The sequence below is a fragment of the Taudactylus pleione genome, unplaced genomic scaffold (genome assembly GCF_031769625.1).
Source record: "Taudactylus pleione unplaced genomic scaffold, aTauple2 ptg000201l, whole genome shotgun sequence".
NCBI lineage: Eukaryota > Metazoa > Chordata > Amphibia > Anura > Myobatrachidae > Taudactylus > Taudactylus pleione.
In genome coordinates, this window is record NW_028284603.1 from 19,760,116 (window position 1) to 19,778,158 (window position 18,043).

Sequence of the window (18,043 nt, forward strand, 5' to 3'; positions counted from 1 at the left end):
GTTATGCTTGTTGATGAAAATTGTGTCATCAGGGTTCCACCCTGCTCTTTTTAATACCAGAGTTTTTAAATCACTTTTCTATTGCAATTATCTTGTTGATTCCTTCTGAGAAGGTGACTTTGTCACAAGGAAGTGTAGAGCACTTCTGATGTTCTGTACCAGACCCTACCCCCCATTCTCTTCTTCGCTCCTAAAAGCACCCTTTGCATGCTGTGTGCACCTGCCATGCTGATCAGCAGTGAATAGGACATACCTTCTGGACCAATAACTGCAAGTTGGCCCAGTATCACAACGTCTAATCCTGTCGGGATCCCGGCATCTGGATTCTGACCGCCAAGATCTTGACCGTCGGTACTTTATACCGATACCAGAGATTCTGAATTTCTTACTGCTTCTAATAGGGCCTGTACAACTGGAAGATGGCCAAGCACACAGGACGATGGTAGATATCATCTGACCATATTTTCCAGACTGATTCCAAATTGACCAATAAGGATCTAATTAATTTGGATTGGATTATCAGCGGGGAGAGTGTTACTTACAGTACCACAGACAGGAATTGGTATGAAATACCTGCGATGGTATTCTGGCGCCAGTAATGTAAGCATCGGCATCCCAGTTCCTGGGATGCCGATCACATACCAAATTGGGATGCCGAATACACACCGAATCTCCATGCTCCACACAGTTGAATCGCTCACACCTTGATGCTCTGCTTGGCATTCAGACAGAATGGCTCCATGGCTCTCTGTCTAGTATAATAAGCTCCGAGTCCCAGAAGACAAACTACCCAAATGCCAAACTCTAAGCTACCAGAACCGACAAGGCTCAGGTAGATTTGAGAATGTTCCAGCCATCATCAACTTCTTCTGACCTGTGCCAGCAGACATTTATGGACCATATATGTTGCAGTATGCAGACAATGACATCTGACACCACCGACATGACCAGTTGAATTTGCTTTTGCGCTTTTGTATTTCATACTATACATTGCGACTCTTTCTGAAGCATTCCTGTGGATACATACAGGACAGGTTTAAAATCCCAGTTTCATTGCCCTTAAAACTTGCAATATACTCACCATCTACCATCGTTATCTCTTAAAGGTTATTATTTTTTATTAAACAAAAAACAACTGTCCTCCCGTTTATATTGGTAATAAGTGAGTTTGCAATGTAATATAAACCAACAATGTAAATAATGAAGGAGTGTAACTCCTATGTTTTAACCTCTGATCCCCCCTTCTTTTAAAGTGGTTACAGCATGCAGGCATGTATTTGGTTCACTGAACACTGGGTAACCTTCCCTATCTCTGATTAATGTGCAGCTTACACACACTGTGGAATGGTGTTTGTGGCAGTGGACACTTTTACGGTTATATAGTGTGTGGATAAAGACAACAGGACACCAATAAATTCCTGGGGATTCTTTTTTTTTTTTTTTATAAAAAATGGCTCATTTATTTAAAACACATCCAAAAGGATGTTTAGTAGATAAAGCTTATTCAATTAGTAAAGACTTCAACTTTGTATCATTTAGACAAAAAAGAAACCGTAAAATTTTGAATTTAAATGTGGTTCGTATTAGAACTTGAAAATCATAATTTGCTTGAAATGCTCTGTTTACGGGTATTGTTATACGACGGATCGAGAAAAACTTTGTTCAAAGTGAATTAATGTGTTTTGTACAGTATATTTAATTTTTATTCTTATTTCATTAGACTTCTATTTTGTATCCATATTTTAAAAACAAATATACTGCAACGTAATATACTGACACTATATAAATATTAATAATGTTAACAAATACACCCACAGCATTACTCCAAGCTGTAATAGCAACCTAGAAAACAACGCAATATTTTTAGTTATTCTTTTTAAAGATTGTTTCAAATTTGTGGTGTCAACTTGGCCTTCTTTCTTGAATCCGGGGGCCTAGGTTAAGTGGCATTTCACCATTTCTGGGTGAGTTAGCAGGAACATGTTCCACTACAGATGAACTCTCGTGTTGTCTGTAGGAAGATGGCAATTTATAGACGTTCACTAAGTATTTGATGAAATTGGGTAGCTCAGTGCTTGTGTGACGTCTAACATAGTCATATTTGGCGTTATTTGTATCAGACCCATCTATAACAGTTTTACTAATGAATAGAGAAATCCCATTCTACATTATGGGGTTTTTTAGTGCGAGGCAGAGAGGGTTTTTACTGTGGGTGTGATAGTGATATTAGACTGTAAATTCCAATGGGGGTGTGGATGAATGTGTACTGCTACGTTTCCTCTTAAAAATGACATCATGGAGTTATAAAAGTAAACAATAATAAATATTTAAGTCACATAATATCTGAACTAGATATTTTCCTATCTCTGTCCAACTTAATTTCTTATCTACCAACATCTGCTCTAGGCGAACTTGGTACATTAAAGCTGGGTACACACTAGCCGTCCTGCGTACTCGGCCGACGGCAGATGAGACGGAACGACGTATCGTGTGTTCCATACACACCACACGATTTGGCGAACGACCACACAATATGTCGTTCCCCTGCTACCTCCAAATGCATGGGATCGTTAGTCACCTCTTCAGATTTTGCAACATGTACGGCAGACCCGAATATGTGACTGAGGCCGCGGGAGCATTTTGAACGATTTGACGTTCCGATCCCTTGGAAAATGACAAATCGTTTAAAAAATCGTCTAGTGTGTACCCGGCTTAACTGTATTTACTGTATACGTTTATATTTTTCGAATGTAAAGAGATGAGTCTAGTTTGCATTCATTATCATTGTTATCACCTGTACCATAATCCCCTAATCTCCTCTCCAAACCTTCCTGTCAATTGCGTGTGATCCTTTTCACAATATAAAATTTTTGTAAAAGTGAGCAGGGACAGGTCTGACCTGCGTTTTTTTCTAATAGATTGTAAACTTCAGAAAATACATTATTTATGCTCATTTTTTTTTCTCCTCACTATTGTGATTCTAGGATCCAGTTTCTGGGAAGACACATACAGCGTTATTGAAGAATGTGAATTGTTAGAGGGCGGACAGCACACCTCGGCAGTTCCTGGACTTGTTATGTATTTTCAGAGTGTTTCCCGTCTTATTTTATCAATGTTAAATTTGAGAGTTCAAGGACAAGGTTCAAAGACTGTTTGGTGTTACCCCACTAAGGAACTGGAAACTTCTTGTTTAGTGCAAAGGATGCTGGGATCAGAATTCCATGAAGTACGTTTACTGGCGCTTGAATCTGTGTTGCAGTGGATGAAACAGAACTTTGAAGACACAGATTTGTACATGTCTTCTGAGGTGGAGAAGACTCTATTTGAGATGATAACAAAGGAAACTAATTTAGAGTGCCTATGTAAGGTAAGCACCAAAAATGACATACTCAGTAATAATATATCATTCTTTTAGTTTGGTGAATACTTATGTACGAAACGTACATATTTAAAATAAGTAGGTAAACAATGCATGGAGGGGTCAAAAAATGCTTTGTCTTCGCTTCTCTCTATTAAATCATAGATTTCTCCAGTGTTAATTTATTTTGCTCTGCTTGCAACCACCCCCATAGACTCTAGTGAATGTAACAAGTGATGAAGAGCCCAGCTTTTCACCGCTAGCTAACGTCATCTCAGTATGGGACCAGTGAGGTGGGATCAGGTTATTCAGTATTACATTTATTAACTTTTTTGATTTTTCATTTTATAATGTCTCCCAATCACTGGGCAGGTGCTGAGAATCATGTATGAAATGCAGGTTGAAAAGATTCTTTCCTTGGCAAAATACCATTTCCAAATGGAACCGAAGGACTTGTTGAGAAAGATTGTAAATCTGGTATCTACAGCCAGCCACAGGTGCGTTCATAATTCAACTGTAGTTTTACTCTTAAGTTTCAGTATAGCTGTAATGTCTAGACAAGGCCTAGTAGCTATTATACTTGCCTGATCACCTGTCTATAGTAGTATGTACAGATCATGGAAATACTATGTATATTCAGTGAATGTGATTTCACCAAGGGATCTCTTTTTGCAATGATTTAAAATGGACCTGTTAGGTAGAAAGACCCTGCATTCTGCTACATTGACATAGGCAACATTAAATTAAAAATCTGCACATTGAGTTTTGTATTTTATTGTTCGATAATGCAAGCACTGGCCAGGTAATGAGTATAAATATTACATGCACACCACTGGAATTTTTGAGTTCTGCAGCTGCAATCCAACAGTTGTCCTGTGTCAGCCCAAGAGTGTCTCTATCTATCTATCTATCTATCTATCTATCTATCTATCTATCTATCTATCTATCTATCTATCTATCTATCTATCTATCTATCTATCTATCTATGTGTTAGTACAAAGCCCACCAGCTGCCAATGTACACTTACCTGTAGTGATTAGGAATATATAAATAACAATGTGACCTTGCTGTGGAGGTGTCATATTAGAAAACATCTCTGGGTCAGCCGTGCTTAAAAAGTTGCCAGGAGTGACATTGACTTAGAGAATTCTCTGCATTTCTTTAGTTCCAACCAGGTTCCCTATATGCCATGTCTTCAGCCCGCCTTACAGGGAACAATTTTGGGCCTGCCTTCCGGGGAACAGTTTTGGGCCTGCCTTCCGGGGAACAGTTTGGGCCTGCCTTACTGGGAACAATTTTGGATTTGTCTTCCGGGGAACAGTTTTGGGCCTGCCTTACTGGGACAATTTTGGGTCTGCCTTCCTGGGAACAACTTTGGGCCTGCCTTCCGGGAAACAGTTTTGGGCCTGCCTTCAAGGGAACAGTTTTGGGCCTGACTTACTCGGAATAGTTTTGGGCCTGCCTTACTGGGAACAATTTTGGGCCTGCCTTCAAGGGAACAGTTTTGGGCCTGACTTACTCGGAATAGTTTTGGGCCTGCCTTCCGGGAAACAGTTTTGGGCCTGCCTTACTGGGACAATTTTGGGTCTGCCTTCCTGGGAACAGTTTTGGGCCTGCCTTCAAGGAAACAGTTTTGGGCCTGCCTTACTGGGAATAGTTTTGGGCCTGACTTACTGGGAATAGTTTTGGGCCTGCCTTACTGGGAACAATTTTGGGCCTGCCTTCCGGGAAACAGTTTTGGGCCTGCCTTCCTGGGAACAATTTTGGGCCTGCCTTCCGGGGAACAGTTTGGGCCTGCCTTCCTGGGAACAATTTTGGGTCTGCCTTCCGGGGAACAGTTTTGGGCCTGCCTTACTGGGACAATTTTGGGTCTGCCTTCCTGGGAACAATTTTGGGCCTGCCTTCCGGGAAACAGTTTTGGGCCTGCCTTCAAGGGAACAGTTTTGGGCCTGACTTACTTGGAATAGTTTTGGGCCTGCCTTACTGGGAACAATTTTGGGCCTGCCTTCCGGGGAACAGTTTTGGGCCTGTCTTCCGGGGAACAGTTTGGGCCTGCCTTCCTGGGAACAATTTTGGATTTGCCTTCTGAGGAACAGTTTTGGGCCTGCCTTCAAGGGAACAGTTTTGGGCCTGCCTTACTGGGAATAGTTTTGGGCCTGCCTTACTGGGAACAATTTTGGGCATTCCTTCCGAGAAACAGTTTTGGGCCTGCCTTCCTGGGAACAATTTTGGGTCTGCCTTCCGGGGAACAGTTTTGGGCCTGCCTTCCTGGGAACAAATTTGGGCCTGCCTTCCTGGGAACAATTTTGGGCCTGCCTTCCTGGGAACAATTTTGGGCCTGCCTACAAGGGAACAGTTTTGGGCCTGCCTTCAAGGGAACAGTTTTGGGCCTGCCTTACTGGGAATAGTTTTGGGCCTGCCTTCAAGGGAACAGTTTTGGGCCTGCCTTACTGGGAACAGTTTTGGGCCTGCCTTACTGGGAACAGTTTTGGGCCTGCCTTCCTGGGAACAAATTTGGGCCTGCCTTCCTGGGAACAAATTTGGGCCTGCCTTCCTGGGAACAATTTTGAGCCTGCCTTCCTGGGAACAATTTTGGGCCTGCCTTCTGAGGAACAGTTTTGGGCCTGCCTTCAAGGGAACAGTTTTGGGCCTGCCTTACTGGGAATAGTTTTGGGCCTGCCTTACTGGGAATAGTTTTGGGCCTGCCTTACTGGGAACAGTTTTGGGCCTGCCTTCCTGGGAACAATTTTGGGCCTGCCTTCCGGGAAACAGTTTTGGGCCTGCCTTACTGGGAACAGTTTTGGGCCTGACTTACTGGGAATAGTTTTGGGCCTGCCTTACTGGGAACAATTTTGGGCCTGCCTTCCGGGAAACAGTTTTGGGCCTGCCTTCCTGGGAACAATTTTGGGTCTGCCTTCCGGGGAACAGTTTTGGGCCTGCCTTCCTGGGAACAATTTTGGGTCTGCCTTCCTGGGAACAATTTTGGGTCTGCCTTCCGGGGAACAGTTTTGGGCCTGCCTTCCTGGGAACAATTTTGGGCCTGCCTTCCTGGGAACAATTTTGGGCCTGCCTTCCGGGAAACAGTTTTGGGCCTGCCTTCCTGGGAACAATTTTGGGTCTGCCTTCTGGGAAACAGTTTTGGGCCTGCCTTCCTGGGAACAATTTTGGGTCTGCCTTCCGGGAAACAGTTTTGGGCCTGCCTTCCTGGGAACAATTTTGGGCCTGCTTTCCGGGGAACAGTTTTGGGTTTGCCTTCCAGGGAACAGATTTGGGCCTGCCTTACTGGGAACAATTTTTGGCCCGCCTACCTGGGAACAATTTGGGGTTTTCTTTACTGAGAACAATTTTGGGCCTGCCATCCTGGGAAAAAAAATTTGTCCCTGCCTTCCTGGGAACAATTTTGCCATACAGAGTTTACCACATTACCACATCTGTACTATTACTACAGGCCTTAATTTTGTTTGTTCTATATCTAGTACTAGGTGCTTTTAAAACAATAATACTATTAATAATTGTAGATAATAATGAAGATTGAAAAAGTTTACAGCAATACATCGTGACCTATAGGTAAAAGTGTTTAAATTAGGCAAAGTGGTTAAATTAGGCGTGACTCTGCATTTACCCTGGCACTGTAATCTTCTTAGATTGTGTTAATACATAGTTACCGTTAGCAGCTGGAGATCTGGTGAGACCTTGGCAGCGTCCTAGTACTAGCAAGTCCAATGTTCTCTTTGCATTTCATTCCTGTTGCTGAGGCTTATTGCAAAATAAACAAACCTGCCCTTATCTCCTCACAATTCAATTTATTAGACAACCCTGGTGAATGTAGAGAAACACCAGACAGAGAGCGGAGCTGTAAATACTCCTCTGGCAGACATTTAGTACCTTTCAGCCTTGCTGTTGCTGTGATTAAAATGGCTAATTGCCTTTGAAAATAAAGAAAGGAGCTGGACAGCTTTGCTTGGAGGCCTGGCCATGCAAACTGAGAGGTTTTTACCCATTACTTAGCACAAATTGCGGTTTAATTCTCTAAATGTGTGTTTAAATGTCTTATGTTAGATTTTTATTCCAACCAGAGTACTTACTACTAGACTGTAAAAGCAATGTTCATAGCTGTACTTAGGGGTAAGTATTGTTATTTTATATATTATATATGTGTGTAACTAATCTTATTCACCTTCACAATATTATTATTATTATTTATTTATATGGCGCCACAAGTGTTCCGCAGCGCCTTACAAAGTACATAAAAAAATAGGTTGATTTACAGTGACTTACAGTACAATACAATACATGGATAATATACATTGCTACATTCACAACCATAACACCCAGAAAAGCAACAATGCAAAGCAACCAAGTGTTAGGTGCCCTGGTAGAGAGTAAGAAGTAAATGAAAGTAGAGTAAGGAGAAGCACAAGAGGGTAGAGGGCCCTGCTCATAAGAGCTTACATAACTTTTTGTTCATATATCCATAAGTGACTAGCTTGTAGTCCTACATTAGTTTATACAACATACCAAAGCCGTAACTAGACTTTTTGGTGCCCTGTGCCAGAAAGAGCATTGGCGCCCCCCTCATTTTTCAAAGGGACATAATGCACCCAAAAAAGGGCCATGGCTTAATGGGGAAGGGCCAGGGAAGAGATAGGGGAGGGCTAGAGATGCTGGGGATGAAATAAGAGGAAGCTACAAGCAAGAATGATAATAAACAGAAATTTGACAGGCCCAAACAGCGCCCCCTGACCTGTGGTGCCCTGTGCGATGGCACCGGCCGCACTACCCTAGCTACGGCCCTGCAACATACATATAACACCAAGCAATAATGTATGTTGATAATTGCATAGAGAAGAAGAGAAGTGGTAATGTTCAATATATGTATGTAGGTCTTAAAGAATCACACTACCAGAGATTCCCACACTCGGTCCTCAAGGCACCCTAACAGTCCAGGTTTCAAGCATATATGCATGCTGGGCGGGTCTGGTCTGCTGGTCCCTAGGGGTGCAGCGATCATGTGTGCGTGTGGGAGAAGAGCCTTGCAGCCTCTAGGTAAAATCTGCCACTATCACAGACATGTGACACTTATGGATGTGTCACATCATAAAAAGAGATGTACAAATACCATTTTATTTCTAAAGTAATTTTATTACAGGTATTAGCACATAAAAGGGGAAGAGGGAAAGGGTACAGAAAGAAATAGGGGGAAAAGGAACAGTAAGCATAATAGGGTACAATCAGCATCAGAATTCCTACCTATATATCCGTCTGTTATTACCCAGTTTTGTTCTATTAATGTTTCCAATTGTAAAGCGCAACGCAATATGCTGCGCTATATAATAAACTGTTAAGTAATTAAATAAATAAGTCGTCCATACCATCAAATTCAACCATACTTACCTACTTTGTGATACTTTCCGGGAGCAGCCCGGTTCAGGGGCGGGGCAAGGCGGGTGACGTAATTAGGCCCCACCCTTCGTGAAGGAGGGGTGAGGCTAAATGACGTGCGTCATTTAGCCATGCCCCCTCATCGCGGACCCACAAATTCCCCATTAAATCTCCCCATCCTGCCCACTTCACTAGGAAGTGGGCAGGATGCAGGAGATCTGCCTACACTTCTGGGGGTGCGGGGGGCTACCCGAAAAATCGTGAGCCTCCCGCGACATCTGGGAGTGTAGGGAAGTATGGCTTCAACAATTATATCATAATAGTCTATCGCAACAATACATATAGATTTGGTCCACAAATACCATTTTAGTCCATGTTTACTTGGAAGTAAAGCTGTCTTCAAGATCTGCAGAAATTAAATTAAAACATCACCAACGGCATTACTTATACACTAGTATTATTAACTAAAGTGTGGGGACATTTATACTAAAATTAGTTTATTTATCTATTACCGGTTATTAATATAGAGCACACATATTACGCAGCGCTTTACAGAGAATATTTTGGCCATTCACATCAGTCCCTGCCCCAGTGGAGCTTACAATCTATATTCCCTACCACATGCTCACACACATACACACTATAATTCATTTTTGCTGGGAGCCAATTAACCTACCAGTATATTTTTGGAGTGTGGGAGGAAACCGGAGTACCCGAAGGAAACCCACACAGTTACAGGGAGAATATACAAACTCCACACAGTTAGGGCCATAATGGGAATCGAACCCACGACCTCAGTGCTGTGAGCAGTAATGCTAACCATTACACTGTTATGGTGCATACACACGGTCAGATTTTCCTTCAGATCTGTACAATAACGATTTTAAAAATCGTTCATTTGTTCATATCTGAAGGAAAAACTGACATATCTGACATGTTTGTCAGATGAACGAGGCACGTTCCCGCTTGTCAGATAACGATATCTGACATCTGATGTGTTTGCAGTCAGATTTGGACGATTCCATTCATTTTAATGCAGTCAGAAATCGTTCATCTGACACATCTGACCGTGTGTATGCACCATTAGAAATTGTTTTCACATTTTTTTTGTAAATCTTTTTTATTTTTTGTTCTTGACCTCAGCCCATTGCCCATTGTGGACCTTGTATTTGAGAAATAACCACACTTAACAAATTAATTACTTTATTTTTGTGATTTGGGTTGATTAATCTGCTACAACTGGGTGCAAGTTGAGGATCACTGCAGAGTGCTCTCATACAACTGCCTGTATTTCATTATGTACTCCGTTCATTATTGTGAACAGAGGAGGAGTAGAACAGAATGATTGTCTTTATTACATGACAAGATGGTATATATGTGGATAACCAAGGCTCAATTTACCCTATTGACCTAAGAGCTTTATAAATTGTTTGCTAAACCGGTCAAAGGGATTAAATCCCCCAACTGCAATTTCATTGTGCTTTGTAATGAAAAGCAATGAAATCTAAACAAAAAGAAATTCTGATTAATCTCGGGCTAACAAATTCAGAACATCACACATCCCGCGTACCGTACAATTTATACACACGATTACCAACCTTTAATAATAATAATCTTACTAATCCCTATTTTGTTCTTACTGGCAGGAAAAAAAATTAAAATAAAATAGATAGTTTAATTTACTTACATTTGGCAACCATAACTGCTAGAATTAATGGTCGGACTGAAACTGTAATTGTAAAGAGTAAAATGTTTTACAAATAAATATGGTATAAACACAGAGTATTTTTTATTATTGGGGACTATGCTTGAGGGCGCTGGTCTACACAGTGACTCTGGCTACCTGTAGCCTCCTACAGGTCTGTGCGGTAACACCACTAGGTTTGCACGCACAGCAACTGTTCAAGCTACATATGCAGTCTGGGGGGTTGGATTCTGCACGATCATGGCCCTGTGGCTGCCCACACAGCACTGGCTTTTATGTAATGTACATATGTTTCATGCATTTCCTAGAGAAGAAAGGACTGGTGGAAATTTCCCTGTGCCGTTGAGGAATTCCGATGGAATATAGAACATTCACCACACAGGGTCCAGGCCCAGCTGTATACTGTATTTGCCAGCAGACTGTAGATGTGTTTATGAGCCAGTGTCTGCTTTATTGCTATACTATAAGCACCTCCTGTCATGGTAGCCATCTGTCTATGGACCTGTATCAATGGAGAAAGTCATTCAGGATTACTGTCTGTTTTGTTACTCCAAGAGCAGAATTTCCTCTATCAGGCATGGCAATGTTAGCTTAAAGACTTTTAAGGGAAAAGAAATGTTGCTGAAGGTCAGTTTTACACTTGTTGGTTATTTAAAGATCAGTGCTAAGCCGTTTAAACATTAGAGATAACCAGCTATTTGTGTATATTGATGATTCTAAACTTCATGTGGAGTTAACTCGGCTTTAAGGGCAAAAATAAACTTTTATACTTTTAGAAACCCCTCCACAAAGTTTTTAGTTGCAGCAGCAAGTTTTCTTTTTAAACGTTGTGAATTACAACTGAGTCTGTCTTCTTTCATATGTATAACGTGTGTGTGAAAGATGGTCCAAGTGAGTGGGCCGTAGTGCGACTTTGCCGTACATTAACAGTCCGTAGCTCACTGACATGTCACTATGTCCTAATAAAATAGAATTATGAATAGGAGTCTGTTTTGTGACTTTTGCCATGAGCCTTCAAAGCCAAGCAAATAGCCACGTAGTTTCTATTAAAGTGTTGGCCCTTAAACAAGAGCTGCACAGTGGGCATTTGCCAGTTTGGCCAGCTGACCAGCTCTCGCTTGCTGTCATCTGTTTTGAGAAGAGTAGGAAATGGCTAAAGCGTTAACTAACAAGTAATTATTCTTTGAACAAATGTTCAACATAGCCTAAGTGAAGGTAAACAGTTAAGACAAAGTGCACTGATGCAAAGAGCAAATATATATGGCTCCAATTCCAGTACAAGTTTTAGAAGAGTCACTGCCAGAAGCTTGGATAGTGCAGATTAAAGTTTTTTTCAGTGCAGTAGTGTAGGACAAGGACCTTAGAGGGAATTGCCAGCCCCTTGGCCTCTTTTACTGAAAATGTTACCAGGGCCGCAACTAGGGGGGGCTGGAGGTGCACGTGCACCGGGTGCGCCACTGCACCCAGCGCCAGTGTCCTCCAGCCCGGTGTCGCAGGGATGCTCCAAGCTGGACGCCCGCTGAGATGTTATTACCAGCGGGCGCCCGGCTCCTTCCCTGCAGCGCCGCTGTAGCCGGAGGCTGGAGTTCTCTCCTGAACTTCAGCTTCCCGCTCTCCCCACGGCCCGGGCACTATGGGAGAGACGTCATGACATCTCTCCCATAGTTCCGAGGAGCAGCCGGACGGCATTGGACGCAGGAGCGGGATTTAATGTAAGTATTGTTTTTTTTTTCTTTTTGTGTGTGTGTAAAAACCGGCACTACAGGGGCATTACTATAAGGGCACTACAGGGGCATTACTATAAGGGCATTACAGGGGCAGAACTATAAGGGCACTACAAGGGCATTACTATAAGGGCACTGCAGGGGCATTACTACAGGGGCACTATAGGGGCATTACTATAAGGGCACTGCAGGGGCATTACTACAGGGGCACTATAGGGGCATTACTATAAGGGCACTGCAGGGACATTACTATAAGGGAACTACAGGGGCATTACTATAAGGGCATTACAGGGGCAGTACTATAAGGGCACTACAAGGGCATTACTATAAGGGCACTACAGGGGCATTACTATAAGGGCACTGCAGGGGCATTACTACAGGGGCACTATAGGGGCATTACTATAAGGGCACTGCAGTGACATTACTATAAGGGCACTACAGGGGCACTACTATAGGGGCATTACTATATGGGTACTACTATAGGGGCATTACCTCAGGGGCATTACTAAAGGTGCACTGCTGAAGGGGACATTACTATGGGGGAATTACCAGGGGGGGCGCCAAAATATGTCTTGCTCGGGTGACAAAAATCCTAGTTTCGGCCCTGATGTTACTCTTGAATGGGAACAGAAAATGCTTAGATACCTCTGGATGCTGCCACATTCATAGTTGCCTACATGGAGGGAGCTCTCACAGACTTCAGACAGAGTAGACTAGCCTCCTGGGGACTTTATGTCATGATTTGCAGTGAATCGTGTCATCTTGTCGCCAATGCTGTGAGTTGCGGTATTGTACAGCATGTGGCAGAACCATGAAATCTGGGTAATAAGTATACTGAACTCTTCAAAAGTGCTAACCCATAGCGTCACAGATAAGATTATGGGCCGGATTCAATTAGTTTCGATAAAACGAAAACTTAATGCCGGAGAAGTTTTTGCACTAGTCGGCAGTTTTGGTGCGATATTTTCACGGATTTTCGCAATGCGCGCTCCCATTTTTTGCCCTATCCAATGACAAAAGTCCCAAAAACGTAAATGTGCGATAATTACACATGGCGAGACTAGCGATAAGTACACCATATTTTGGGGAAATCAGTCTGTACCTCATAAATAGCCTAACTGACATATGAAATCAATGTAGACGTGTATTATTCGCCCTAATAAAAGTATTTTGGGTTCGTAAAATGTGTCAAATGCCTGTTATATGCATATTTGCATAAGTGTAGAAAAATGATAGAAAGCAATATTTTTTTGAGAAAATAATTGCTGCAGTTAAATTGGGGGTACATTACAATGGGCGCTAGTATATTTTTGTGTGTATAAATGGACTTTTAAACATTTTTAAAAATACACCTGCTGCAGCCACCTGCAATCCTAAAAACACCTGTTCCATCCATACAGTCCCCCAAAAATACCAGTCCCAATACTTTAAATCCATTTTCCACTATTTTTCATTTTTTCACCCAAAAATTGAAATGTCATTATTGGCCAAATTAAGCTAGTTTAAAAATTATTTTTGACTAACTAGTCAATAGGGGAAGTGTTGAAGGGGTTCTGAACCAAGTAGCTCATTCAGATCCCCTCACTAGATGCGTACGCTCGCACCCAGCGTATGCAAATTCGGCACACACCCAGCAAGGCAAGCGGTCGCACGGCAAGGCATAAGCACGCCCACCAGGGCCGCCATCAGGGGGGACTGCGGGGACTCCAGTCCTGGGCCCGGAGAGAGAGGGGACCCGGGTAGCAGAGGTGTGAAATTGTGCATTGCAGTGATGTGCTGTACCGCATATCACTGCTGGAATGCACCGGGGGCAGCCAAAGAAGTAAAGAGACTTGGTGGCATTTAATACATGGAGCCAGCTGCAAGGCAATCACAGCAGCTCACGAAACGGCAGCCAGCCAATCAGCAGCGACCGCTGTTGATTGGCTGCAGTTCCGCGAGCCAATCACAGCTCTTGGAACAGCATCCAGCCAATCAGCAGCTGCCGCTGCTGATTGGCTAGCTGCCGTTCCGTGAGCTGTAATTGGCTTGCGACCGGCTCCATGTATTAAATCCCACCGAGACGCTTCTCGTCTTCTCTGGCAGCTGCTGGTGCATTCCACCAGTGACACGCTGTACCACACATCATTCTGCGCTGAGGGAGCTCCCAGAGTCACGGAGATTGCCGAGTGTCCAGGTAAGTTTGGGCTCTGTTGTAGGGAGGGAGTGCCTAATTTATGTATTATACAGTGTGTATATATATGTATATATAATCATACACATACATGTGGGTAAGTGCTGTTATATTACTTGCTGTGCTGACACTTACATTTGCATGCTTTTAATTTAATATAGCTAAGCACCAGAGGCTTTTGTTTGTGTATGTATGTTTTATATATATGTGTGTATATATATATATTTTATATATACACACACAAAACATTGTGTAAAAATGTCAGCACAGCAAGTAATATAACAGAACTTACGAACGATTAATCCTTGCCCAAAAATAGGTCCAGCTCTGCCTGTCTCTCACGCCCAAAGTAGCTCCGCCCACTTCTGCCCCATACCCCAGGGCGAGGTAGGCTCTGCCTAATTTGTCAGTACCGGGCCCCACTATTTCTGATGGCAGCCCTGACGCCCACTATGTCTTGGTGTGCGATCACTATGAGTATGCAGGCGCCCAGCAGCCTGTTATAAGACGCCCACTTGCGCACGTCATCTCCAGGAAGTGTATGAAACCATCGGTACATCGAGGACCATCGGATGCGATCGCAGCACTTGAAGTTGACTATACCCTGCAACAAGCACTGCGATCACTTCAGCGTGAAATATAACCAGGTGATGTGTACTATGAAGCTGCCTGTTAATTATGTACGCCTCTGAAACGGCGTTAAGACGCTCAGGCACGCCTGCATTCGCACCTCCTCCCCCCCTGTTGTTAATGGCCAGCCCATGTCACCTCCCACAAACGGCTTCTCCTGTCACACACTCTGCTGGGCTGTCTATGCGATATCTCGCACTGGTTCGCGCACGCGCACTGTGATGCATGCGCAGATTGCAAAAATCGACCAGCTACGAGCAAACGCATCCTAGTGAGCGGGTCTGAATCAGATCCCAAATCCCCACATTTTTAGCCTTATATAGAGAGATTACAAATTTTTTCACCTGAACTGAGATGGTGAAAACTTTTCACCGGTTTCTGTCTATGGAGTTTTCGCACATACGAACACTTCAGAATTTGATAGCGCGGTACGCACAGTTCGCACCTGCAAACGCTTTTCTCAAAAAAACGACTATTTGCGCCTAATTGAATCTGGGCCTATATGTTTTAAAAAGCAAGGTGCCATTTTGTTGGCTGGATTGTAAATGTGAAAATGCAGCCTGTCCATTCACTAGGAACCTGGAGACACCATTTAGGCAGTTCATGACTAAGAGGGGTATTCAATATGGGAGCGAAAAGTCCGTGCTGGCCTTTTCGCTCCACATCGGAGATTTTCCAGGGATAAAGTATCGGGCGTGCACCCGCTTTATCCCCGTATTCAATATAAAAGCTACGAAAACGGGAGCCGGCGAAGTGGGATCCGCGAAAAAATACGAAATTTTCCTGGAATAAATTGTAGGATCCCCCTAAAACTGTCAAAACATGGGGGATCACTATGGGTACCCCCGTTTTAGCCTGCAAATGAAAGTCGGGGATTTAAATAGCGGCTGCAGGTGTTTTTTTCCCGACATTGAAGAAGTGATGCAGAAGAGCACTTAGGTTATTTTTTTTGTTTTTTTTAGTGGTCCCATCAAATTTGGGGTACATGAAAATGGGTACTAGCATATTTTTAAGTCCCTAAAGTCTTTATTTAAAAATTCTGCAAATATACACCTGCCGCTAATAATCTGTTCTAGAAAACATCTGCCGCATGCTTGCAGAATAGCCCTGAACCTATTTCCCTATTGTTAAACACTTTAAAAAAAAAAAAAAAATTTCACCCCAAATTTAAAATAATTTTTTTTTAAGCCTGCACCCCTAAACCCCAATTCAGCACTTTTTTTCGCCACCTATTCAGTGGTGAAAAGTTATCCCCGTTTTTTTCAAAGACTTTTCGAACCTGCGAAAAGTCTTTGAAATTGAATACGGTGTAAATACAAAACCAGCGAAAATGACATCATCGGTGCGAAATTATCGCACAAAATGACTTTTCGCTCCATATTGAATACCACTGTGATATTCATAAACCCTGACTAATATTCATGAGGCACTGGTTCCTAGTGAATTAATAGGCTATATTCTCCTAAATATTTCTTCAGATCTCAAACTGACTGCCTCCAAATGTGAAGGATTCATATGCACTTTAAATGTTATTTTTAAATGATAGAGCAATAACATAGTTCATGATGTTTGCAAACCATTTTAAAAATTGGGGAATTGACGCTGGCATACAGTAGTACAGCTTTTATGTCTCAGATTCAACTACAGCTTCTCCTCTAATGCAGACTTGTTGAGATATAAAGCCCCAGGTCCACATTACAGTAGTGAACATGTACTCTTCTTGTTTGCACTTACATCACTGGAATCTTTTGCACATATTTGATGTGCTTCTGTGAAAGCCAGAATGAACAGGACATAGGTGAAGCAGTTGCCATATTCAGTGGTGTGTTACTGCAGGGAACATTGCTTTGGTCAACCGATGGCTTTTCATAGTCTATGACAGTACTCTTTACTTTGGCTGCTTTCCCTCCATCCTGTTGTTGAACGAGATGTTGACATAATCGACTTGTGCATACTATGGGTCACATGCAGAGTCTGCCATGAGCAGCAATTTCTATACACATAAAAGCCTAGAACCGATGACTGAATAACCCCCAAAAAACAACTGTTGTCTCATAGGCCTGTATATTCAGGTGCGGCACATACATTGTGGATTAGATTTGGTTTGAATTTCATGCTGGCTGCAGTTAACAATGTACGAATGTGTCGAGCCAGTGAGGAGGTATTTCAATATTTACTGCCAGCCATGGTTAAACATATGTTTTGAGACTGTAGCCATTGGAAAATTAGCAGTTTTTCCCCCTCCTTTAAATATAGTATTTGTTTTTTTCCAGTGTGGAAATCCAGAGCTCAGCCCTAAAACTCTCCTCTACATTGGTCATCAGTCTTGCAAGCAAGGCCCAGGAGGTAAGGCAGAATACGAACGTATGACTGTGTACTCTTGTTTTCCACCCAGGTTTATAGGAATTCAAATTTGGGTTCACTGTCTCGTAAGGAGCGATTCATGTAACACAGTTACCCACAATTCCTCACCTTTCTATGCAATGATTACTCATTCCCATCATCAATTCTGGGTGTTTAATATTAAAATGAGGGGTGAGCAGCATCCCCTGTTGATGCTTGGTGCAGTAGTTTATTACTTATCATTTAGGGGTATATTTACTAAAGTGCAGGTTTTTTGAAATGGAGCTGTTGCCAATAGCAACCAGTCAGCCTCTACTTAACATTTACTAGCACCAGCTAGAATGTGGTTGCTATGGGCAACATCACCATTTCTAAGAACCTGCACTTTAGTAAATATACTCCTTAGTGTCCTTTTTTTTTTACTTATACCCCTTTTACACCAAAATCCCGGGTCCGACCCTGGAATTTGAACACTGGTCAATCCCTGGTCGAACTCGGCTTCAGACCCCGTTTACACTGCAACTCGACCCGGGTTATTCCCTGGTTTGCCCCGTTTACACTGAACCCGGGTAATCCCTGCTTTTCTCTATAGAAGTCATTAAAAATGGTCTGTTTTAAGGTCTGACAAAGATAGTCACAAAAGGCAACAAAAGAGAGGGGTGGGGACTGCTTACAGCATTGCTACAGGCTGCTGTTCTGGCTGTAGCAGGCTGTGTATCAGCCTGCGT

The 18,043-nt window shown here is 42.7% G+C and overlaps 1 protein-coding gene across 1 annotated transcript in view; it reads left to right on the top strand.

Annotated features, from left to right (window-relative positions):
* The window catches only part of THADA (THADA armadillo repeat containing), a 732,316-nt gene that overhangs the window by 584,769 nt on the left and 129,504 nt on the right, over positions 1 to 18,043 (top strand). The window contains 3 exon segments of the mRNA XM_088477279.1: positions 2,985 to 3,367; positions 3,731 to 3,855; positions 17,246 to 17,318. Of these exon segments, the coding sequence (XP_088333405.1) occupies positions 2,985 to 3,367; positions 3,731 to 3,855; positions 17,246 to 17,318 (581 nt within the window).